Below are 26,295 nucleotides of genomic sequence, written 5' to 3' on the forward strand. Positions count from 1 at the left end.
ACATTAAGTTATATAACACCATCCTGCGAACATGATCCTGCGAACCTGCTCCTAGCATTTGGAATCATCTTTCAGTCTTTTAGTCTTTCTTCAAGATTTTTATGTGTTATCAAGAAAATGTGATTTTCTATGCTGGCAGATCCTGTTGTATTTCTCATCTAGAACTTTTTACTTTTCAGACATACGTGAAATAATATGTTCAAGTGAATCAGAGTCAGCACTGCCTCAGCTACATGTTGGAGGCAAAGCCATGTCTTTTGTCGTGTCAGTACTCTTATGGGGCCAAAAGAAATGTACACCCCATTGAAATATAATGGAAATTACTCCTTTGTACATACTTTTCTATGACATATTGTTGTAGTGCTGGCAAAATTGTATAAATAAACAACACAAAATGTTGTAATATTAATGACAGAGGAAAAGCTAATTCAGAATTCAGAACCAGAACTGTGAGGCAACAGCACTTCCCACTGTGCCACCTTGATCTCCATCAAATACATGAAACTAGGAAGTACTTGAAAAGATGCATTTTCAGTACACTTGATGGAAACAATAGATGTGTACTGGTGCAAGCTCAAAGGGACAACAATCAGGGGTTTGGTCAATCTACAGTAAAGATCTTGTCACTCAAACTGCAAAGCCTGAGATGAAGTAGAGAGAAGCTGGGCACTTGACAAACACAGTGTGTATAGGTGTATGCAGAAAAACTGGAAAGATAGTGGTGTGCCAATGAGAGAGGCCGACTTAAGCACATAGTGAAGTTCAAATGCGGTATCTAATAACGCTACTGAATGGCTTGTACCCCCAGCCACTAATGTACAGCACGGAACCGCTACGGTTACATTCCAGACATACAGTACTGCCATTTCCTCTGTCTAACCTCCAAGACAGCACATTGAATAGAAAGCATTACAGGATTCCAAAAGAATTATGGGTTGGAATCTCTCAGCAATTGGTAGAAGAAAGAATCTAATAAGAGGAAAATGTATAGTCGAGAGAAAAAAATATTCTTAATATATTAATAGTTAATTAGTATATAATAATAATAATAATAGTAGTAATAATAATAATAATTCTGATACACGCATGACAGGCTGAACAGGTCATATCAAACACCGAACTTGTTGAGGAAAAACAAGAAAAGTGATTTGCATTCAAATCAAATGGGGTAGATATTATCTACATAGAGAGAATATAATAGGCAAACTAATGTTATTACACAACTTCTTCTTCTCCTTTTGACTTTTCCCTTCAGGGGTCTCCATAGTGAATCAGTGTCCTCCATCGAACCCTGTCTTCTGCATCTTCTTCTCTCACACCAACTACCTTCATGTCCTCTTTTTACTCATTCCTGGTCCTATCCATCCTGGTCACTGCCAGAGAGAACCTCAGCATCTTCATCTCTGCAATGTTATTACACAACAGATTATGGTATTATCAGGAAATATATTTTAGGTCATACAGAATGAACATGAAGAAAGGAGGAACTGAAAAGATCAGTAACAGCCGCAGGAAGTCACACACCTAAAGGTTTGGTGTAGGACTCAGCTGATCCACACGGGGGAGGTAACGCGCCCTTGAACTCTCATTGTAAGCAGCAGAAGAAGAAGAAGCGTCGGTGGAATAAACACAACTGCGTTGACAAGTACGATGTCCTCAGTGCGGCTGAGCTGAACGCACGCCATTAAGAATAAGACGGGCCTTTGGATATTGGGTTTAACAAAACTCGTGGCAAACAGTGAGTTATGATTTAATACGAGCCTAATCTGATGTATTTGCGAATTATGGCTAGCTACTTAGCTGTCAAGTAAGCTAGTATTGGGTGATGTTAGCCAGGTGAATGCTAACCTTAACGTGAAGTCAGGGGCGTAAACTCTTGTTCGCATTAGCACGGGTGTGTTGACGTTAGCCAGGCTCGTCGCTCGTCCGCGTCTATTGCTTTCCTGCTGATTATTCATACTTGCCAAAGACATTGAACTCGATCCCCGGCATATGCCAGTGATCAGCGGCTGTAACTGACGTGACGTTAAACTGGAACTTCCAAAAGGTCAGCTAACATCCTGCTAAGCCAGCCGTCATCTTTTTGGAAAATCATCGTGAAAGTCTTCAACTCGTGTTTTCACTGGTGATTTAATCACCACCGGCAAACAAAAGCCACGATTATCGTTACCCGTGATGTAGAGAAACATTAAAAAAGGCTCATGTTCACACTTCAGTTTCGCAAACTTTAGCCGGTGTTGAGTAACTCATTTCTACCCGCAGGTTTCTGAGTTCCTGGATCCGGCCAGGCATCATTTTTCCACGTTGAGAAGTGACAGTAAAGTCTGCAATGCCTCTGTTGTTCCTGGAGAGGTTTCCTTGGCCCAGCTTACAGACCTACTCGGCACTGAGTGTGGCTTTGCTCGCTGGAAGCATCTTTAGCGCCTACACCACTGTGACAGACCCAGGTTTTGGGGCCTTGGAAACCGAAGAAACAGCAGCCCCCTCTGAAGCAGACCTTGAGCATCTTAACAATGACATTAGTAACACAGAATTGGCAGCTAATATCTTGTGGTATCTTGTCACAGACAGTCTCTTTGTATGGGTGAGTCTCGTTGGTTTTTATACCATGAATTTCTTGATAAGGATCTTTCAAGAAAGTAATTCTCATTGAATTTTCTGTGCTTTTCTAGGCCCTGGTCAACACATTTTGCTGCTCTTTGATGTTAATAGCCAAAATGATTCAGTATGTGGTGTTTGGTCCACTCAGAGTCAGTGAGAAGCAGGTAAGTTTCTGACAAATAACAAAAACAGCCAATTTTATGTGAGTATTAAAGTCTAAGACCAAATCATCTGTATAGTTTTTCAGTGCTACTTAAATGTCATCCCATCAAATTAAGATCTCTCATTTGACATGTGTTAATCCAACAGCACCTGAAAGATAAATTCTGGAACTTCATCTTCTATAAGTTCATTTTCATCTTTGGAGTCCTGAACGTGCAGACAGTTGAGGAGGTGGTGATGTGGTGTCTGTGGTTTTCTGCCCTTGTCTTTCTCCATCTCATGGTGCAGCTTTGCAAAGACAGGTTTGAATATGTGAGTAATTCAAACAAAATATTTTTCTCACTCCTGTGCTCCAAAAGTTGTTGTGCAAGTAATTTTTATGTTAATTTTTTTGTAGGTTAATCAACAAAATCATTTTATTTTTTTTGCTATTTTTTATTATTTTTTGTACAAGTAGTAAATATGTTATGCTTTTTGTAATTTTGACCTTCAGGCTTTTAAACGATGTCTACTTTCTGCTTGGAAACCTTGCCATGAGCAAGGACTGTAGCTAATGGTTAAGACTTGCGACTGTGGAATATCTAAGATTTATAAGGCTTCATCAGATATGTCAATATACTAATGCTCTTTTCATATTACCATCACCCTACTTTACATGGATGCAATCATTTTAAATGAGTAGTCTGAAACCTGTTCCTGTTCCTACTGCTAGACAATAAACATAATTTTATATTCTGTTTGGCTACCTAGTAATCATGGGGACTGAGAGTAAACACAGTCCAAATTCTGAACATTTGACAACACCTGATTCAAACACCTAGAACATCTCAGAGAAACACTACTCTTTTTGAAACTGCATCTATTAATAGTTCCTAGCTCTGGCATGTTAGGCTACTGATACAGCTTCAGTCACAGCATTGACATGTCCCCGTATCAGGTTATGTGCTGTGTGTTTGGGAAAATCTATATCAGATATGATCGTTTCTTCATCCATATTATGAGATATAATATGGTTATTATGTTTGCATGTAATGTGATTCCAAACTTCTAGATTATTTCCACCTTTGATGCAGCAAAAATGTCCCTGAAGTGTCCTGAAGCATACATGTTTCTGTTTCGTGTTTGAAATACTTGACTCACCTTCAATTCTTCCACCCAGCTTTCCCTAAATTTCAGCATTTTATGTTAGGCTGAACTCTTTTGAGTTTGTGACTCATCCTTCCTGTTTTATGAAGGTTGGAGTGAGGATCAAATGTCTAAGTTATGTTCTAAATTGTGAGAGGTATATCTTATTGTCAGTTTGACAGGTAAACAGTATAGAATAGGTATGTATGTGATCTTGGTCACTATGGTTTGCTCAGTAAAACCCCCCCAGATCTGGTAATGTAGATCCGTGTTGTGCCTGAGGTTATGGGAGTTGTCGCTTTTGTGACATTACTGAAGACATTCTTCCAATAAAGTTACTGATATTGCTTAGCAAATTTCTTAGTTTGAATATCATTGCAAATAATTGAGATTATTTAAGTATTTTAAGGAATTTTTCATGGCTTTGGTTTAGCAGCATCATGTTTCATGAACTTCTAAGTGTTTGTAATCTTAATTCTTACTAATTAATTAATTAATCTTACTTAATGTAATTATAATTCCATTCTTTAAATCCCAGAACAATTTTGCGAGCACGAAAACAAAAATTCACAGCAAAGATGAATCAACTTTATTTGTTGATCACAATATAAAGTATACAGTAGTATAGATATCCTGTGAGCTCACAGTCTTGGCACAGAGTGATTATTTTTTCACAAATTGGTATGGGCTCTCTAAGAAATTAAGAAAAACTCCTACAAAATGATATAATCAATGGTAACATTTTTTAGAGATCCAATCCACTTAAAAGCCATTTTCTTTCCCACAGCTGTCTTTCTCACCCTCCACTCCCATGAACAGCCACATTCGAGTGCTGTGTTTGCTCGTCTCCCTGCTGCTGGAGTGCTGTGGTCTGGCTGTGGTCTGTGGTCTGTTGGGAGCCTCCTACGGCATGCACACTCTCTCCTTTATGGCAGCAGAGGTGAGAATCATTTTGGCCAACCTTAAAGATGATTGTGGAAACTCGTGACTCACGACAATGTTGTTGTTGTTTTTTTTCTTTTAGCATGCCTTGGTTTCATAGTTCTTACTTTCAAAAGATCCAGAGAAAAAATTATTGGTTTGGCGCTTGATTGACAGGTAGTGGGTGGAGTTGATGACAGTGTGAGACTTTTTCAAGTGAGCTTATTCAAATATATTGTCGGGGAGATTACCTCCTTGTGTGAGAACTTCTTCCATACCATGAAAGTATATAATCTCCATTCAAAAAGACAATGATCATACTTTGTTGAATCACTGCCAGAACAGGGCCACCACTCTCTGTTCTTGCGTATTAAAGCAGGAAACATATAGTTGTAATTATGATTAACTTTGTGCCAATACCAGGACCAAAGTGATGTACAGACTGACTCACAAATATGCCTTTCTGGGGTACTGGAATAGTCCAGCACTGCAATGTGGCAACCAGCTTATCCCTATATTTGTCACCACAAACAGCTCTGTTACGAAAGCTGTAAACACAGAATGCAAAATTTAATACACAATCGTTCTTCTCTGAAGTTGGGATAGTCTGAACTGTACTGCCATAGATACGACACTTCCTGATGGAAACAACAATTGCATTTTGTTGATCTGCATGATTTTTTTCCCAGTGTCTGCTTGTGACTGTGCGCACAGGGCATGTCATCATAAGGTAAGCCTGTTTCATAAGTCTCTTCACACATGTACACACTGAATTTGAGAAGATGACCACTTGTGCTGATTTAGAATCTGGGGTTATAGTAGTGACACCATTTGTTACCCCATGGTTTTCCATTATGCTCATGTGAAAGTCTTTTTTGCCCTAGGGAGGGTGGTTAGGATCAAACAAGCATCATAAACAAGTCTAATCACACAAGGTGCTCATGAATACTGTATTAATGGTACTTGGCACAGTACTGTTTGTGTTAACTAGTTTTCCTTTAACAATAAAGGATTTTATGGATTGTTTTCACAAATTTCCCCACTGTGGGACAATAAAGGTCTTTTATCTTATCTTATCTTTTCTTGGTTTGTGTTTGATCTCACTTTATTGCACATATTACGCAAGGAGGGTGTATTGGTGTATTTTCATTCATTTCTTTTAGGCAGACATTTTGGCTTCAGGCTGTTATATACAAGAAATTGTTTTTGTTGTTCTCTAATGTATTACTGCTTGTTTTACATGTCACACAACAATTCAAAATTGTTCAGCCATCCACTGTGCTATCTGCTTAATAGCTTAAAAATAATCTGAATGTCTTCTTAGATATTCCATCCATCTGTGGGATCTGAAACATCCAGGAACCTGGGAGAGCAAAGGGACATACGTTTACTACACAGATTTCATCATGGAGCTCGCTATGCTCTTTCTGGACCTTCTGCATCATATCCATATGCTGGTAAGACGAGGAGAGCAGGTGCTGGCATTATGGTCTAATAAGAGGCTTGGTGTGTTGATGTCTTTACTGGCTTCTCTAATTTTTCATTTTTCCTTTCTTTTTGTTCCTCATTAGCTGTTCGGTAACATCTGGCTGTCCATGGCCAGCTTGGTTATCTTCATGCAGCTTCGGTATCTCTTCCATGAGGTCCAGCGCCGTGTCCGCAGACACAAGAACTACCTTCGTGTCATCAACAACATGGAGGCCAGGTGATTATATATTAAGATTTACCTTTACCTGAGATTTACCATCTCAGATTTTTACTGTGTGGATAATGCGTTCTTGGACAAAAATACTTCCCTTTAAGATACAGAGTTACAACTATCATTTATGTTTTAGCTGAAACTGTCCTGATTCATTTTGCTGTCCAGTTGGTTACATCTTCAAAAGTTGTAGAATTTTTCTCAAAATAAAAATGAACCTAACAGTGACAGAAATGTGATTCCAAATTACAAGATTAAATTTTCATGGTAAAGAATTATATTTAATGAATGAAAAAATTATGGGACTGTTGCTCTTAGATGCATTGACTCAATTGGGAAATGTTAGCTTCATTTGCAGATCCATAGATCTTGAGTGCCGTCTAAGTTTAATGATATAATTTCTTGTCAGTATTTTGTGTTTTCCATGTTTCATCATTATTTATATGCATTTTAAACTTTGATTTGTGTAGGTTTGCAGTTGCTACTGCAGAGGAGCTGGCAGCTAATGATGACGATTGTGCCATCTGCTGGGATTCTATGTTGTCAGCACGCAAACTGCCATGCGGCCATCTCTTCCACAAGTAAGTTGTGTTTTTTTCAATCAGTAGATTTTGCATTTGTGTAATAGAATCCATGTTAGTACTGTTTTATTCTTGTAGACTGCTTCAGAAAAGCAGTCTACAAGAATAGCAGTCAGCAAGATACACATACCTTTATAATTCATTTTTGAAATAACCTTCGTAAAGCAGTTTATTATGATTTTTTTGCACAGAAATCTACTATCTAATACTGCTGTTTCATAGCATAGTTTAATGAAAACTCAGTAACATCATCCTGATTTTTTTGAGCCCAAAAAAAATGCTGAACCCTTTTCCTAGACAAAAGCCATACTAACAAGTTGTTTGCTTCTGTGTCCAGCTCTTGTTTGCGGTCGTGGCTTGAGCAGGACACCTCTTGTCCAACATGTCGGACATCTCTAAATATCAGTGGGGAAGGTGAACAGGCAAGGAGCCAGCCACAGGGCGGGGCTCTGGAAGGCAACATCGGCCCAGCGGGACCAACTCCTGACGCTAGACCACATATCAACCAACGCAATCACTTCTTCCACTTTGATGGTGAGTCTGTCAGAAGTGAAACAAGGAGGAATCTGCTTGTACAGATCTGAGGCTTTCTTACTAGAAACTCTTATAATGTCTTACAGGCTCTCGGATTGCCAGCTGGCTGCCCAGTTTCTCAGTGGAAGTCATGCACACCACTAATATCTTGGGCATTGCTCAGGCCAACAACTCCCAGCTCACTGCCATGGTAAATTTATGTTTACAGCCTAAATAGATTATTTTTCGATTTTATAAGTTATAATACATTAAAAAAAAATTGATAGAAGGTATTGATTCTTTATTGTCTTAACATTTACACAAAACTTTTTTTTTTCCACTTTGCCAAGGAGGTTATGTGTTTCCACTTTTATCTTTCACTCAAAGTAATGAATTTGTGTTCATGTACAATTGAAAAAAACTGACCCGCCAAGGAACTGCGGTGTTGAGTGATGTCTAGTTTGATAGTTCCTTCAAGTAGTGCTGGATCATTTAATCATTTAATTCATGTGCTGTTTATTAGTAGCCAATAGTTCTTTCAAAATATCTTCAGGGTTGTGCTTTTGACTTCCTGGTAAATGTTTGTTGACATCATGTCAGCATTTTTAAAGCCGGCAGATTTAACAGGAACTGTTGAAAAGATTTTATTGAAAAGACTCTTTGTAGTAAAAATGGATTTATGATTCGAAGAATATGCTCTAAGAACTTCTTGTGCCAACCTTTTAAAAATTTCTCACTTCCTGTTACTACATTCTTCATTTTTAATTTTTTTTCCACTATTCCCCTTGCTTCTGATGTCTGGTCCTCAGGCCCATCAGATCCAGGAGATGTTTCCTCAGGTCCCCTCTTACCTGGTGATGCAGGACCTGCAGTTGACCCGCTCTGTGGAGGTCACTACTGACAACATCTTGGAAGGACGCATCCAGGTGCCTTTCCCAACGCAGGTCAACCAGATTGGAATGAAATTATAATATTATGGATCAAATAATAATATAATTTGTATTCATAACATCACAATACATCACACCATTCCATTCTATTCCTGATTTCTCCAACAAATCTGTCATAGCTTTGGTCACATTACCGGTACTTTTTCTGTCTTTTTCTTCAGGCCATAGAGCGTGGGCCAACACAAATCAATCCAGGTTCAGGAGAGCAAGAAGAACCTAGTGGAGCAGCTGAGCAGGGCATCAGTGAGTCAGAAAATATGGAGGTGAGGGGAGGTCGCTTCTCTAAGTCAGCTGACGAAAGGCAGAAGATGTTAAGGCAGAGGAAAGAAGAGATGCTCCAGCAAGCACGCAGGTTTGTACACTGGCTACTGCCTTTTTTTTTTCTTATTTAAACTTTGGAGAAACTTAGGCTTGGCCTACTTTTAATTTTAAAAATATTCAATTCCAAAAGTGCATGGAGATTTTCAAATATTACTTGAGGTAGTTTACTTGAGGTTTAAATAGAAATGAAAACATTCTCAGAGCTCATTCTCATTAAATGTATACGGATAAGCTTTCCCGAGAATGTTAATCTCACGTTCATTAAATAACCATTATTAAAGTTTGTAATGGATACACACTAAGTATTATATACAAGTTTTGATAAGAAGTTTAATGGGCTAGCATTTTTGGTACCAACTAGGGAGTGTAAAAATGATTTTTTCTTGCTGCTTTGATAACGTATTTGGGCCACACTGGATTGTGCGTGGTATCACATCTCAACTGTCCCAGCTGCATTTGGTGGCCTTGAATAGACGTTGTGAGAGAAGTTTGGCTCAGTCTTTAAATTGAAATTCCTTTTACAGCCCTAGCAAGCGTTCATAAAATTATGATTGCCTTCTTTTCTCCATTGTCCTCCATTAGGAGATATCTGAATAAGAGTCCAGAGGATCAGGACGAGGACTTGCCTGGACTGGAGGAGGACACTGTTCTAGAAGTGAACTTGGCCACACTGAGACGTAGAACCATGGCAGCAGCTGCAGAGAGACGCATGCACAATCATCAAGATTCTGCACCCTAAAACACAGTTTGCATTCTTGAGAAGAGTGTCAACATCATCATCATGTTATGAGGCTCTGACACAGCTATTTAAAGCTCTCTTCCACATTTGCTGTGGTCAGTGGCCGTCACCTATTAAAAATAGTGATTAAAATGCATTGCAAACAAGGCCTTCAGGCTGTCTAAAAAAATTGGGACTATTATGAATGGCTTCTGCCTCACTAATTTTAAAGTATTTGCTAAATATTATAACTTCATGGGGTACAACTCAAGAAATGCAAATTTGCATCATCCTCTATTCATGTGCCACATATCGGTACCACCAGCTTGAGAGGGGAGTCAGTGTCTTGCTGTGATCGGGACTGGCTGCTAGACAAAAGCATGTTTTGCATCCAGAATCTAGGAGATGGATTGAAAGTGTCACCAGTAGAAAAAAACTTTATGTTCTTGTTTTCTTTTTATTAGACTTTTTATTTCAGTTGTGTTGCCTAAGGCTGATATTCTGGATGATGAAACTCATCTAATGTATTTGTGTGTTATTTTATGAGTTTCAACTGTGAATTTAGTGTTGGCAAAAAAGTTTTTATGTCTTACCTTGGAGTAAGAGAATGTCACTTTAGTATTGCTTGTCAGATATGAATGTTTCTGGAAGAAAATGCTGCAAATTAAGTGTTTTGACCCTCATGGGTTCTGTGTTAGTGTGTACTGTCACCCACTGCAAATTGTTTGCATTGCATTTTGTTATTTAACAAAGTATGTACACCTGTAAATCACTGTTTTCCATTCCCTTGCCATACAAGGGCAACAAAGGGGTGTATATTTTACATTTTTATTTGTAGAATGACTGTCCCCTTTATTAAATTCACTTTCATTCATAAGCGGTTTTTTCTTTTACTAAGAAAATACATTAATTGCTGTTATTAGGTTTTTGATGATTTATTTGGTCATTTAAAAAAAATTCTATCATGTAATGTTATGTTCTTATCAGCTTTTGAAATGTTTCATCATTTTTTTAAATGCATAATTGATGAATAACAAAACATCTTGAAATCTTGGCAACAAATCCAGCTACTTTTGATTCAGCACTTCTAGGTAATGTATGACCTGAGTTTTAGATTTGAAGCCTTTGTACACATTTCAAAAATCCTGTCGGCGGGGAACATAATCATCCTCTGCTCCAAGATTCTTTTTTGGTGGTGTGCAGCATTGAATGGTCATTTTTGGCTTTGTGCATTGTAAGTGATTTCTTGGAGAGCGTGGTAATAGGGGCAGTTTACAATGAGATATGCATGAGTCTGAATTAAGTGCTTTTGTTTGCTCCCACATTATCCCAAAGAGCAGGCCACAAATTTCATCTAAATGCTGAAGTGTTGTGTTCTTTTTGTGAGTTTTTTATTTTATTCTCAAACTCTGGGTGTTTAGAGTTTAGTGGGTCAGAATGGAAAAAAAAAGAGTGTGTTTTCAGTTTTCAGTTCAGTTTTTTTTACTCTGTTAACAATTTGATGTCCATGTTATACTTCGTACTCATGGGTTATCTTTCATAAACTTTAATCAAAGTTGAAATATTTTTAAACGGAGCTTTCTTGTATTTTTGTGCCTAAATCAAGAAGTGTTCTGTTATGGGTAATTTCTGTAAATCTAGTTTTTGTAAAGTATGTTAATACAAAGAATAAACGGCTTCTACAGCTTTTTATCAAAAGTCTTTTTGGAACAGACCGCAGACCTGCTTATTTAGCAATAACACTGAAAGAAATAAAACGGCAATCTTCTATTTTTTTTCTTGTGTATGATTTGTAAATCATATTCTATCACGTGATAACCACTTTGATCAGCTGGTGGATAATGTAACTTTGTATAGAAAAATGTCCGAATCGTTCAGAAGGCAGTCGCACAGAGCCGATGACGTCATTTGACTGCGCCCCTTTTTCTCCATCATCGCTTCCACGTCATAGGAAAGGGAGCGCGTTGCACCTCCCACGTTATTCATTTCATGATGTAGCCCCGTCCCACGTAACTAGGACTTCAACGTAGTGAGTGAACGTTAACCCGAGATTAGCGGAACGACCTCTTGAATGTGTGTTTTATTGCCGGTAAGTACATGAGCTAACTAGCTACGTAGCAGCCTAGCCTGTTGGGCGGTACCTGGAGACTTAACGTTTAACGTGAAGGTAAACGTCCGCCGCGGACGCTAGCTAGTCCTGCTTCGGGACGAAACGGACAGTAAGAGGGGCAACGTGGATAAGTCACTACTGGTTTGCAAGTTTCATACGACAGAACAGTTATTTATACTGAAGTTTCGTCTGCTAAATTGGCTAAAATATTTAACTTAACTCGGATTAAATGGTCAAATGTAAGTTTAACGCGTTCCTGCGGGGGAAATAGCGTCAGTAGCGCAGCAGCTACTTCTTTTACCTATGCTGGTCAAACTAGTCGTGCTATCTGCTTGGTGATCGGGGAATGATGTCATGAGAAAAGTCTTCCGTGTTTTGCTGCTATGGAAACCAAAGGTGAGACGTGCAAGTAGTTTAGCGTCGGTTGCAGTCATTAGGTTAAAACTGGCTAAAATAAAACACCCCCCCCCCACTAAACACCCTAGTTACACGTTGGCTTTCCCATGGGACTGGACACTTCTCGCATTACACATCCTGGACTACATCCTAGGGAGGAGGTCTCTGATCGCCACAGTGTGGACCAGCATAGGAGGGTCCAAACACCGTGTAGGTGTGCCCAGTCATGTGACCAGGCGAAATGGTATTTGTCAAGGTCAAAGTAGTGAGATGATCAGAAAAAAAAGCCTATTTCAAGTCCTCACCGATGGTATGATCATATTAACTGATGGATCATGTACTGTATGTTATATAGATTAGGATAAACCTTTTTATCAAGTGTCGTGATTTGTTTGGCTAACAAACATTTATGGTGTGTGTGTGTGTGTGTGTGTGTGTGTGTGTGTGTGTGTGTGTGTGTGTGTGTGTGTGTGTGTGTGTGTGTGTGTGTGTGGTAAACAGAGCTTGTGGAATGCTGCTTGACGAGACTCCGCTTTTTGAGCCCTCCCTCCTTGAGGAGCTGGACTGGAGCAGCAACAGTGTCTCTTTCTCTCCCCCCATCTCTGCATCCAGCCCAGGGGAAGGCCTGGTGCTCAGGCCACTCTGTATGGCAGACTTCAACAGGGGTGGGTCTGTCCACAGTTATAGATCAGCCTCTCATTCATATTCATGGGATTTAGATATTTTTGTAGATGATGGGAAAAGCCTGTTTTTAGATTGAGAATACCTCCAGGTATTTCAATGTCCCTTTGTTTTGTTTTCCAGGATTTTTCAAAGTTTTATCTCAACTCACTCAAGTAGGTGATGTCACAGTGGAACAGTTTACAAGTAAGCAGCGCTTGAAATAAACTAATTGCTTTTCCACAAGAGGGTTTATTTCATGTCCACATTTTTCTTTGAAAAATGACAAGCAGTTTTTAAAGTTGGAGTCGTAGATTGGATTAAATCTTTTTTCAAGTACAAATAATCATCTTTTCAAAAAAGGAAGTGCACGTATCTGAAGAAACACAGCAAAAATCTTGTCAAGGGATTTGAAAATACACCAGCTTTCATTTGCATTTTTACCTAAGCAGTTTGTGCCGTATGAAACTTTTCTCTTTATATTTAATTAATTTGTCTTTTAATTGGTATTGGTATTTCATTGGTATAAATTAAATTGGTAACAGGAAAAACCAGCATGTGAAACATCTTTGTGTACACCTGTCAGGAATGGTGAGCATTTACTCCAGCATGCCAATGGCATGATCCCGGTCACGTTGCCCCAGCCGTGGCATTCTCTCATTTTCTCCCCAACCGTCCTGCTTTTTTATAGCAGTGGGTTAGTTTCACAAGGAAGGGGTCATTTTGGATTGCCTGGATTAAAGACATTATAGTCGTTTCACTGAACTCTGTTTTCAGTTATGTGACCAATGCATTTAAACATAATGCAATCAAATTACAGGTGCCTTTACAAGACAGTGTAATAAAGTAACACTTAGGATTAAACAAGAAGTGTCTGTTGTTTGATTCCAGAGAAGTTTGAGCACATGAAGAAGACGGGGGACTACTATGTCGTTGTGGTGGAGGACACAAATTTGGCACAGATTGTTGCCACAGCCACACTGATGACAGAACATAAGTTCATCCACTCCTGTGCCAAGGTCAGTGACACCCCAGCAAGCAGTGTACACATATGCAACATCTGTGATTTCTGGTTTTTTTAAATACCTTCATCGCCATGACTCAAAGATACACTGAGCATTTCCAGTAATAATTAAAAATTGTTGGGTGACATATTTGCAGAAATGACTGGACTGTGCTTCTTTGTAGAGAGGTCGAGTGGAGGATGTGGTGGTCACTGACATGTACAGAGGGAAGCAGCTTGGCAAACTGTGAGTGGATCTCTGCAAGCCTGACGCGAAGACGTTTTGCTGTCTTTACACGACAGGTCGTGATGCTCGATTCCAATCTGTTTATATTGTTAGTTTTTCTTTTAAAAGCCTCCTTACAACTACTTTAAAGTGACTAAAAACATCTGCGTTGACGCTTGTCAACACAAGAGTCAAGGCTGAATAAAGTAAAAGAAGCATGTGTGATTAAAAAAACATGCTTTCTCACGTATTTTTTAGAAGTGCGGAATTCATTGGTCACATTTTAAGGTGGAGAAAGAAGATGAAACCCTTTATTATTTCAGTGACGTAGGGTTTAAGATGACACAAAGGCACATGTGTGATTAAAATCAGATTTATTTCCACTTGAATTATGACTGATTTCGTTTGGGAACAGTTTGTTTTGTATCCTTCTTACTTACGTACACGACCATGATAAATGTCTGACCTGGTGACACATGGATGAAATCATCTTGCGTCATGTGAACATGTGGTGTAAAGACAGCCAGCCTTTGTTTTAGCTTTTTTTTCAACAGAAGTGACTGTTATTCCTCTAAGATTTGTCCTCACTTACGTTTTCATTTCTTTCCCCTCCTAGGTTAGTTTCAGCTCTTACTCTTCTGAGTAAAAAACTGGACTGCTATAAAATCACACTGGAATGTGCACCCCATAAAGTGGCTTTCTACCAAAAGTTTGGCTACGACCCCTCAAGTGAAACTTACATGCAGTGTCGGTTCTTTGACTGAGGAAGATTACAGCTTCCATCTGGGGCAAAGGACCGCAACTATATACAGCCAACGATATCAAAGTCAACATTGACTGAGCGTCAGAAACGGGAGTCCTGTCCGGAGTTCCTGGTTGTGACACAGTCGTACCGATTTCAGCACTTGTGTGAGTCTAAATGAACACTGAAACTCTGGATACCTTCAGGGATTGAGCTCCATCATCATCTTCCCCTGTCGTCTAAAGGATAGTACTTACTGTAAATAGAATTACTTATTTTCTTAAAATGGGTACGTGAGAAAATCAAATGAAGTTAATAATGGAACAAAATAATTCAAGTATTTATAACTGGCAACATCCCCGTCACTGTGAAACATTATTAGGAAGTACTTTCTCTCAATGAAAGCTTCACTCATTGATTTATAGGTTGCCAAAGAAAATCAGCTGTTTTCTTTAAATTTTTTCTATTTTGTCTGCATTTGTATGATTAATACTAATTCACCAGATATTTGGCATGAATAATTAGAATTATTTGACATGATGCAATTAAGACAGGATTGTTTTAATGATTATTTCTATTAAGATTTATACACTGCTTGGCCAAAGACAACTTGCCACCTGGATTTAAATATGCAAATTGGTACGAGCCTCCTATTAGGTGACTACTGCATGTGCAGTAGTCATCTGGAAACAAGTTATTTATCTTCCTGGATATACTGATTGAACAGGTTATTCCATCAATGTTTTTTTCTTTTCCTTTACACATTTAAATACTCCAGATGACAATGCCAGGATTCATTTGGCTCGAATTGTCAAAGCATGGTTCAGGACCACGAGATGTCATTTCACACGTGGGTTTTTGATGCGAGTCCCGAACTTAACCCCACTGAGAATCTTTGCGATGTGCTTGAGAAGGCTTTTGTCATCAATACAAGATCTTGGTGATAATGCAATATTTGATGGAAAAAAATCTTGACATTGCAAGTTTATCAAACCAGTACCACAGAGAACGCTGTCCAATGCAATATTGGTGTGGGCAACTTTCTTTTGGCCAGGCATGTATTTAATGAGACAGTAGTGGGACATTATTTTTGCATTGGGTTGATAGTCGAAATGTTTTGATTCTTATGAAAAGAATAAAAACATTTTTGTGATAATGGATAAAAATGACTTGTACATTAAATCTTAAAGTTTCATACTGTTAGTCTGAGGAATGGAATCATTTATTCTCATTTATTGTTATATAAAATATGGTATAAGATCTTTTCATTCTTTTAGTGAGTTAAAAAATTTTTTTATCCACAATTCAAATGCATCGCTTCAGCTTATAGATTCTGTATACCTGAAGAAATCAATTTTTTGTAGAATAATGACGCCCATGAATTTCCAGCCCTGCAGGAGGTGAGGTATTTAAATGACAATTTGTTTACTGACACAGCGAGGTCAGCAGAGGTTTAATAAAATCAATGCAAAGACATTTAACAAATTTTTCAGTGTATCGGTTAACTTAATATTTATAAACCAAATACTAATGAAACAATATAAAATGTGAACGCACAGTATTACATCATGAACCACAGCCTCAACAGTCAAAACTTTTTTTTTTTTTTATTAAGCAGTGAGTTATTTTTTCCATTCCTTAATATCCCATATTAAGCCTGATGTTAGTTCTTAATGCTATGATCCATTAAAGGCTTAAGCTATTGTTCTCATGTCCTCCACTGGGCGACGTCCTGGCTATTTTCCCTATTGCCGACTGCCCCATTCTGGTCGTCTACACAAATTCAAGTACTGAAAGTGCATTATTGCAATACTGTCCCGCTGCAAATGCAAAATGCTTAAATACTATAAAACTGCAAAAAAATCTTCCATCAGTGCATACAGCTCAAGGGGAAAAAACAAAACAGCAAATTTGCCCAAACCCAATTAGTCCTCCATGTCTCAGACATGGGTGGTCCCGCCCACTCAAATCCCTTCCCTTAGAAATTGTTGAAATATTTACATTTTTAATCCCATTAAAAATGTAAAAAAAACCCAAAAACAAAACAAAAAAAACAATCAAAAAAGGAAATGCACCACGCAGCTAAGTATCGGCAAAGCTCATCTGTTCTGTGCTGCTGTGACCTGCATTGCTCCAAAGTCCTCGTCTTCTTCCAGGCAGCGTTTACGGCTTCCTGATGTAGAAATGTGGAAACAAAAAAATAAGTGAACATATTTCAGAGAGAAAATTTTAATTAACCTTCATGGCCAATGTTTATCAGGCTACTTTCCAAGTTTTAGTTAGATGCATTACTTTGAAATAGAAATCCCTTGAAAAAAATAACCAACTGTTCCTTAAGCCGGATCACACCTGTTGAGATGATGGTTTGTACCGTTTAGTGCTGAACAAAAAAATCACTCCAATATTTCTTATTCCTGCAGATCTCTGGTTAAAATTTGTTTTCAATCAATGCTTAAATATTTATGAGTAAAATTATGAAAAATTACTAAAAAAAAAAGAGTTCACAATGAAGTAAAAAAAAAAATACATGTGCACTTCAGATTAAGTACAAAGTGAAATCACCATCATTCAGGTTGGGGAAAGAAGTTTTAAGGACAATCACAAGCTGGTTAATGAGATCACAAAGTGTTTGAAAGGTAAGATCAATAAAACTAAATTGATGGAAAAACTGAAGAGACTGGCTCAACAATAAATAACAGAGAATGTGCAACCCCCCCAACGCTGAATGAGGAACAAATGCTATTCTGTCCTGAAATAATTTGATGGCACTGGACTGAGTTCTGGATTAGACATTACAAGGTCTCACCTTTCATTTTTTAACCTCACGGTGAACCACAACACCAAAAGCAAACTGTTTCTTCTAGCTGGTTCAGCGTCACCAAGAAGGTGTTCAAGTGGTGCAACAAAGCAGGACTGGGTACTTTATATACCAACCTGGCATCCCAGCTTGTAAGGAGAAGGACCTGCCCAACTGCACTGGCGACATCATTTTAATGGTCAATTTGGCTAGGTAGATCGCTTCATATTCCTAGGAAACAGACACTCGTTGTTACAGGTTGTTTCAGTAGCTCACTGAAGTGTTCGGTCCTCAAATCATTGGACGTTGGTTTAATAACTGTAAGAGCAAAAAAACCCCAACATGTCTTGTTTTGCATACTTTGTTTTTTCTTTTTCAAACCTTGGCATCATCTGTTCCAACAGCAAAAAAAATACATGCTGTGTGTCAGAATAATAATGTGAAGGAGGTCTGTTTGCTCTGTGGAAAACAAACTATTAGACTAGATATACACACATAATTTAGGAAAATAATTGCGGCAGTCATTTCAGATAGGTCAGAATAGACTACAACAGATTCTATTTGTTCAAGAAGAGATCATCTGATTCAGCCCGTTTCACAATCACATGCAACGGCAAACTTGCATACGACACTGTTCGTATAGCATTTTTCTCATCATGCTTTCCTTTTAGAATCAATAGAAAGTTTAGCTGCTGAATCATTTTGCAGCAGTCGGTTTTATTAAGGACATATGCTAGCCTTGACTCATTCACAAACTGGTAGGATTCTCACGTCGACCGATGAGAATACAGATCTCTGTCTTTCGTGAAGATTCACCTGTAGTTGATGCACAAAGCCCACATTGGGGTTGATGCAGAACCTCCTCTCCTGGACATGGCTGAAGGCATCCCTATAGAATGAATTATATGTTAGCAACTCACCTTATATATTATAATGTAGTTATAATTCAGTAACTGCAGTGACATGAAACTTGAACATGCCTGCAGACCGTCACACACAGATTGTTCACTTATTTTCTCTCCATATTTCAAGTGAGCATAAAATGTATTTAAGGCAGGACATAAAAAGTTGACTCACTGATTAAATTAAATCACAAATGAAATCGACCTAACCTGGTACTCTATCGGAGCAAGACAAACCATGATTTGATGTGAGAGGCAAATAAACACAAATAATAAAACTAACCTGTACTTCATCCCAAATGTTTCCATTAGGTATGCAATCACTAAGGCAGCACTGAAGCAATACAGGAAACACAGTTTTAACATTCACAATTGCAATGCAGACTTTGCAGCTGTGTAATAAAAAACTATTCAAGGAAATTGTTAGACGCAATATCCATGAGTCTAATTAAACTTAGCATCTATATGAAAGAGAAATTCAATACATATACCTGAAGTGATGTAAGCAAAACAACATTTACCTTCTTGATATCCCTGCATTACCATGGACCAGTACCTTTCCTAACAGAGCAAGACAAGAGCTTGTTAATGGGGATTTCATCTCTTCTTTGAGTATGATTTTGAAAAGCAACAAACATCCTTACCTCCTGTGGCTAAGGAGCCATCAATAAATTCTTTAGTCTGTCGGGAGGAAAATCAAGTGACTTATACAGGCGTAATATAAATGCACAATCACTCAATCAATGGAAAGATTACAGGATTATGTGTAACTCACTGTAGGGAAAAATCGTATTATGTTCTCCACTGGATTGTCAGCAATATCTAACACAAGGTATCTGGAAAGGTACAACATTGATTAGGTCATGGTTTAGCAAGAAATCACACAAAAATATGAAAAGTACTTGCAAATTCTTGCTTACCTAAATGTATGAGGGAAATTAGGTTTAATAAAATTGGCTTCAATGTCTTGGCGGACACACACAACATGCGTAATGCCCTGTCTCTCAAGCACTGGCAACTAGAAAAGGAGAAATGCAACAAAGTCACATGATCTATACAAATAAATGAAAAACATGTCTCGGAGTACCAACACTTAAAATTTGTAAAAATCACCTTGCTTTTCATCGCAGCAGAATAGGGACCTAAAAACAGCCCCGGTAATATCTCCTGGAAATAAAGAGAAGATCACAAACACTCAAATTAAACGACGCTTCAACAAAAGAAATGTGATACTCAGCCCCTTTTCTGAACATAATGTCAAGTATATACGTACATATATCCTAGATTTTAACATTACAGCCAATCACAACATTGTTTTGATTCCACAGCAGACATTTACTTTCATTTATTCTCCTTCTGAAGATCTACTTTACACACCTGCATATCTCGTCTCATTGGGTAAGCCCAGTCCTGCAAAAGGAGAATTTAAAGACAGGATTAGAAGCTGAGGGGCGTCTCGTTACAGGACTGAAAGAACTTAAACGCACCCCTTTTTCTGCTTTAAAACAGGATGTACATTTTTAGGTAGGACAAGTTTGAAAACAGAGGATTTGACTGATTCTTGTAAGCTTCAATCAAGACTGTGGACAAATAAAAACCTATAATGACGGTCCAGCTGAGGAATCATGATGTGGATGCTGCTGATGGGACACTGGAGGGGGGGGCGCCCTCCAGAGTTTGGGTCCTGTCCGGAGTTTCTTCCTCAATAAAGAAGAAACTGGGGCGGCGGTGGCTCAGTGGTAAAGCGCGCGGCGGAGCGGGTCGTCCAATGTTCTGAGATCACCTGGAGGTGAGCCGACAGTGGGAGGGGGGGGGTTCAGCTCACCTCTGGAGCACTGCCGAGGCACCCTTGAGCAAGGCACCCCTTACAAGTTGCTCATTCGGGGCGCACCACGCAGGAGCTGCCCGCCACTCTGCCTCCCCCTGCATGTGTGCAGGCCCTCCTCCGGCAAGAGGGACACCCGCCCCCAGGACACCAGTGCCCAGGTGCTGGACCGGGGGGGACAGACGGTCATTCGTAATTCGACCATACCCATTAATAAAACACCCACCGACCACGGTCCGTCGGAGGAGCTGGCCGGGTCTCGGCTACGGTCGTCGGAATACGACCAGCAGTGACCACACCTCAGCTCGGAGGCTGGAGGAGACCGAACACCACCGGGACGGAAGGAGCCTCCGGGCTGGGAGGCGGAACGTCTTCGAGGAATTGTCTACAGGTCGATCGGAGCACCTTTAGGCTAGCTCCGATTAGCCACACAGGCATGTCGGCTAATGTAGCGGCTAACTCACCAGAAGGTCCTCCTTGGTCGGGGGCAGCGACGGGAACTGCAGCTTGTTGCTCTCGTCCATTCCGCTGTTCGTTCGTGCGCCGCCGGCCCTGCTCCAGACGCGGTATCGATGCTCCACGCGGTGGGGCTAGCTGGACAATCGATGATATTTGTTTTGGGACTCCACATGCATCGCCGCCATGCTTGCCCCCCTGACAGATATGTCACGTGACCACACGACAGCTGGCGAACGTGCTCCGTGGAGTGAAGGCAGAGCGCGGCGGCGCCCTCTGTCGGCGGACCGGTGAAGCGCATGGTTCATTTCAGGTCATGGGGGCGACCCCTCGGACAAACCGGGCACTTTCAGAGCAAATACCCCCTCCATCCCCTCTAAAACACGACCAGCGAGGGAATAGTTGCTCTGTCAAAACAACATTTTGCTGTTTAATATGACTCAATATGAGTCTGAGTTTATCACAACCAACAAAACTAAAAGCAGAGTCCCACGAGTGAATTTTGCATTCACAGAATTTGCTGCAAAAAACCCCCAAAATAAATAAAAACCCCCAACTAAAACCATTTTAGTGTGGATTGAGTTGCCTGGTATCATCATTACAGAAGATACTTGTTAATTTAACAGACATTGATACAGAAACGTAACTCATATAGGCTACACATAAATACAGTGATGTTTCCTGGTATGCTGACCACGTTTGTAAATTGTACAACACTGGAACTGTATCACATGGTTTGATGAATACTTAGTTGATTGTACTAATTAACGTAAGATATTCAACTCATACAGTTCATCTATGTGCTACAAGCATTCAAGACAGTGTGTGTTGTGCTGTTCTGGGATGTTCATTCCAGTGCTCAGCTGTGCTCAAAGAACAGTCTGACCAGAAATGGGCCTCTAGCCTGATATCATCTAAATGCAGATTAGCTTCTTAATCAGCCCACTCACATATACTGAAAGCTGTCATCTTTTATCTTTTCATCATCATCATCATCATCGTCATGTCTCTCATTCCTCAAATCTCTGTCCAGTCCTTCACTTTATTTATTTTTTTAGTCCCCATCCGTCTGTATCAGCCGTCTCCGATTCATCATCACTTCAGCAATGACGGATAATAAGAGAATAAAATTCAGTCGACTAAATCAGTGAGCATGAATAATTTGTACATGCCGGTCTCCACCGCAGTGACTGTGTTGCATTTGTGATCTGAGTTTACTGTCGGGCCCATGGGAGCAGGAGACGATTTCTTTTTTCACGCATCAGAGGGAGTTGCAATCTCACAGCAGAAATACTTGCCAAATGCTTGTTTGCATGTTTTCTACAAATGCAAATCTGTATGTTTGTGTACTTGTGTAAAAATGTTTCCAATTAAGATCAAACTGTTCACACAGGATTAGTTTCCTGTGACTTCAGTTTACCTTTCGTTGGTTCGATCTGACAGCAAGGAAAAGTGGTGGAAATGTTGTCAATAAAGCTTACACTTCAAAACACATTCCACTATTGTTCTGCTTCAGTTCACTGTGGAACAGTATATTTATCGTTGTTTGATCACTACTCTGGTACATAAAGCTTTAGGAGGTACAAAGTCGATTTGTGAAAATACAAAAATTAATCTCTTGTTGATACAGTAAATTAAGCTAATTAATTATTAAAATTATTAAATTATTGTCATATTCAGACAATCAATAGCTGAGGGACAAACAGATAGAACATCCACATGCCTTCGTATGTATATTAAATGTTATTTTCACAGTTGTGTGGTCACATTTATTCACTGTTGGTAACTGCAAAATAAGGATTTTCCTTAAGATGGACCTTTTTGGGCAGCACATACACTCAAGACAGTAACACAAATACATTAAAGATGAACATTGATTTTGTTCTTTGCAGCACCTTGGCACAGTGAGTAGCGCTATTGCATCACAAGGGAGTCCTGGTTTCAAATCCACCTGGAAATGATCTTCTGCCTGTGTCTGCATGGGTTCTGTCTGTGTTCTTCAGATTCATTCCCCCCGTCTGTCACCACAAACACGCAAGTGGAGGTGAATTGTTGAAAGACATTTGCCCATAGGCATTAACTTGAGTGTGATTAGCTGTTTGTCGTCCCATATAACCCTGCAATAAACTATCAACTTGTCCAGGGTGCCACACCTCCTACCCAAGGTCAGTTGGGATATGCTTCGGCCCCCCCGATGACCCTAAACAGGATTAGCAGTTATAAAAATGAATGGATGAAAAACTGTTGCTGTTAGACTTCTTAACCTCGACAGTATCCCCACCTCTTTGCTCTGGATGTGTGATTTTGGAAAGTAATTCTTCAGCTAATGATTTATGCTTCTAATTAAATAATGGCACAGACAACTTTACAGATAAATTAGATTAATTCTGACTCTTTAATCCAAAGCCATAAAAGATGTCACAGTACATCAGGCACCATCAAGTCATGCAGTAAATCAAACACACCCTTAATTTCTTTCTTCATAATACTTATAGCTTAAACAGCTTATTTACTGAGAAATTCATGATAATGTCAGACCCCCTCCCCCACCCCCCGCTTCATCCCTCTATCTAACATTACAGGAGACAACGTGAGAAAAAACAGAAGTGGACCTGGTTGATAACAAAACGTCTGCTGTTAAAAGGTTAAAAAGAAAGAAAGAAGTGTGTTTGATGGGAAAATCACCAGTTTATCACAGGGACACATAGAAAGAAACAGCCATTTAGATTCAGTCACACCTACGCTCCGTGTGGACGAGCGTGATCAATTCTCCTATGTTGGATGTTTTTGGTGGTGGGAGGCAGCTAGAGAATAGAACCCATGCAGATATGGGGAGAACATGCAAACCATGCACAGGAAGGTCCCAGGTGGAATCAAACCAAAGACATTCTTGCTGTGAGGGGAATTGCACTCCCCACTGCGCCACTGTGCGAGCTCTGATGTATTATTCATAAATTGTTCATGCAGGTCTCAGTGGGTTTCACGTGTTTAGTTAATTGTCTCTCCTTCAGGTTCTTTACAGATGTACAGACCTTTCTATTCTCGTCAGATTGTTCCGACATTTGCTATGCTTTGCACATGTGCCTCACGTGCAATAACTTCAACGGAATATTAACATAACATTGCCTTGTTGAGTATAAGATGTTAATATGTTAAAAGGATTTCATTTTAGTTGGAGATTTTAAGTGTATTCAAGGTTTATAAAATGGCCACATTAGCAGATTAGTAGATTTAACATATTTGAAAATAAACCAGGACACTGAAATACTTTTTTTTGTAGATATTAAAGCTTCTGTATGATCAAATTCTCTGAAATATAGCCTGACAGCTAATGTTTGAAGGATATGTTACTATCACTGAAAGAGAAGAATATGGGAAATAATCCTTATTAGTATTTTAGTATGTTAAGACTAATATCAACACTAATGCATAACCATTAATTAATCATTAATACATAAAGCATAATAATATATGGTTAATATAATATACACACAGACAAATAACTTGTTCCCTTTATTGCATGCAGAAACTGTGATTGTAAACATGAAGGCAGATCTACTGAATCATGCTTTTACAGTCAATAAAATTGTGACAGTGATACAGCAGCTTTTGTGGATGATGAATAGAGCCAGCAGAGGCAAAGAAAGCATTACAGTAATTTGGTGAGAGTAAGGTAGAGGACAACCTCATTATCTGTGGCTCACTTTTCACACTGTGCCCAAGGGGGCCGGTACAGAGTGGCATTGTTTTTCATAAGTCATGTTCATGGGCCATGCTATCGCTCTGGGAGAAAGGTTCAAATCCCCCAAAAGTAATGAAAGTCTATTCCCTGCTCACTAAAACTGCTACGATCTTCCACGATTAAACACCGTCAGCTTTGGAGAAAGGAAACTCTACATACATGGAAATTAAATCAGGAAAGTAACGGCCCCAGTGCTAAAGCTAATTATGCATTTATCAGTGCAACTGCTTCACGTATTTGTGTTAGCATTACTTTGAATGCTGCAGCGAACTTAGTTCACCACAAAGGTGCTCAGCACGATTGGGATTTGTAGAGTAGTTGGATTAGTAAAATTTAGCTTTTATCTGCATTTTATACAGGATCTTCAATATGATGAAATATTGCAGTATTGCCAGAAACCAGAAAAGAAAAATGCAACCAGGTAGATTAAACAAATTCCAAAACTAATGACCTGACTTTGGAAAAAACAGTATCTCTATAAAGTCCCTTTTTAAAAGAAAAAAACTTCCCTTCTTCAGTGTTGTGATGGTAAGTAGTAAACAAAGTAGGAGAGCAAACAAGCAATAATTGTGAGCTGCATTAATCTCTTCCATATCTCTATGGAACTCTGTAATCTGGATGATGCAGGAGGGACAGCTCAGCTAAACTAAATTGGGCTTTGTGCTAAAAACAGCCTTCTTCCAACTTTATGAAAATACTGAACCAATCCAGCTCAGCATGATGGGTAGACCCGGAATGAGATGCATTTAGTTCAAAGAACAACAGACTGCAGCATCCCGCGACACCCCCGGATTCAAAATTTAACCCTGACAAAGATCAAAGCATTTAAATGAGGTTACATGAGATGATTAAAAAGTACTCTATTTACAAAACTGTAATGCAAGTGTTTGCGTTACCTGAAAAATGAGATTTAGCTGATAAAATGAGCATCTCTGAACCACTTACAACTACCCGCCACTAGATGGCAGTCAGACATTACCATTGGGCTATATTATGGTCCGTGGGCTATGGACGGTGTTGAGCATGTCCGCATCTATCAGAGGGAACCTCAGATGGAGATGGAAGCTTGTTTGTTATTCTCCTTTGTCTGAAAAGAAGGGTTAAAAAAGAAGTTAAAAAAACAAAAAACAGCACATAAATCCACAATCGATCTCCTCTGCCGCACCTTTCACTCTGACACTGCCCTCAGCCTCTTGAGTTTGCCTCAATGAAAAAAAGGACTTGAACACAAAACATTATCAATATTAAAGTGAATGTCAGAACAGATGAGCATGTTGGCTCCGGTGACTTTTGCTGGCCTACATAGCACACCATCGGTTAAAGCTATTGTTAGATCATGGCTGTTCAGAATGCGCAGGCAGTAGAATAAAATTTTAAAATGTTTATATTTAACCTGGAAATTTAGAATGAATCAAACCTTAATGGCATTAAATGTGTGTTAATAGAATATGTGAAGAGAAGTCAAGTAGAAGAACCTGAGAGATTTGAAAGGCACCTTCTTTAATTAGAGGGAAACTAATCTCTCAAATTGTACTAGGCTCTGTAATCTGGTCACATTAACCTATCCTGGTAATTTGATCTTGTCTTTTAGCCTCCTGCTGCAGACTTTGTTAAATCAAGGGTTTCATTATCCTCCATGATAAATTTGAAGTTTTCCACAGATTAGAATGGACCCTTTCAAACAGAGAGACAGATCATATTTTTACGGTTGAGAAAATGATTGGAATTGAAAACAAATATTAAAGTTAGCGGAATGCTCTATGAATTAAAACTGTATTAAATGTGGAGTTTATCTTTTAAATTTTCTTACCAACATTGAGAACAAAAGATAGTATTAAAAAGAAC

The 26,295-nt window shown here is 39.1% G+C and overlaps 3 protein-coding genes across 5 annotated transcripts; 2 read left to right on the forward strand and 1 right to left on the reverse strand.

Annotated features, from left to right (window-relative positions):
• The first annotated feature begins 1,605 nt into the window (after positions 1-1,605).
• Positions 1,606-11,361, forward strand: LOC137599499 (E3 ubiquitin-protein ligase AMFR-like). Of its 2 annotated transcripts, none has more exons than XM_068320479.1 (14): positions 1,606-1,738; positions 2,263-2,584; positions 2,673-2,765; positions 2,911-3,075; positions 4,676-4,828; positions 5,499-5,539; positions 6,134-6,266; positions 6,381-6,514; positions 6,979-7,089; positions 7,427-7,623; positions 7,710-7,813; positions 8,412-8,546; positions 8,714-8,904; positions 9,456-11,361. In XM_068320479.1, the coding sequence occupies exons 2-14, from the start codon at positions 2,330-2,332 to the stop codon at positions 9,610-9,612; spliced, it is 1,869 nt and encodes a 622-aa protein (XP_068176580.1). In that variant the 5' UTR covers positions 1,606-1,738; positions 2,263-2,329; the 3' UTR covers positions 9,613-11,361. The 2 variants fall into 2 exon arrangements, with proteins under 2 accessions (XP_068176580.1, XP_068176588.1); XM_068320487.1 differs by having other exon boundaries at positions 8,412-8,528.
• A 180-nt stretch (positions 11,362-11,541) lies between these two features.
• gnpnat1 (glucosamine-phosphate N-acetyltransferase 1) lies at positions 11,542-15,931 on the forward strand. 2 transcript variants are annotated; one of them, XM_068315781.1, is made up of 7 exons: positions 11,573-12,097; positions 12,187-12,407; positions 12,599-12,762; positions 12,902-12,964; positions 13,649-13,776; positions 13,946-14,007; positions 14,603-15,931. In XM_068315781.1, the coding sequence occupies exons 3-7, from the start codon at positions 12,609-12,611 to the stop codon at positions 14,748-14,750; spliced, it is 555 nt and encodes a 184-aa protein (XP_068171882.1). In that variant the 5' UTR covers positions 11,573-12,097; positions 12,187-12,407; positions 12,599-12,608; the 3' UTR covers positions 14,751-15,931. The 2 variants fall into 2 exon arrangements, with proteins under 2 accessions (XP_068171873.1, XP_068171882.1); XM_068315772.1 differs by lacking the exon at positions 12,187-12,407 and having other exon boundaries at positions 11,542-11,680.
• A 132-nt stretch (positions 15,932-16,063) lies between these two features.
• Positions 16,064-21,104, reverse strand: styx (serine/threonine/tyrosine interacting protein). Its single transcript, XM_068315760.1, has 11 exons — positions 20,717-21,104; positions 19,805-19,837; positions 19,541-19,594; positions 19,348-19,445; positions 19,203-19,263; positions 19,072-19,108; positions 18,949-18,988; positions 18,711-18,761; positions 18,342-18,414; positions 17,663-17,756; positions 16,064-16,901 (listed from the first exon to the last, which is right to left on the reverse strand). Exons 1-11 carry the CDS (start codon positions 20,774-20,776, stop codon positions 16,828-16,830), a joined length of 675 nt encoding a protein of 224 aa, XP_068171861.1. The 5' UTR covers positions 20,777-21,104; the 3' UTR covers positions 16,064-16,827.
• Between the last annotated feature and the right edge of the window lie 5,191 nt (positions 21,105-26,295).

Source organism: Antennarius striatus, chromosome 1 (assembly GCF_040054535.1).
Source record: "Antennarius striatus isolate MH-2024 chromosome 1, ASM4005453v1, whole genome shotgun sequence".
Lineage (NCBI taxonomy): Eukaryota > Metazoa > Chordata > Actinopteri > Lophiiformes > Antennariidae > Antennarius > Antennarius striatus.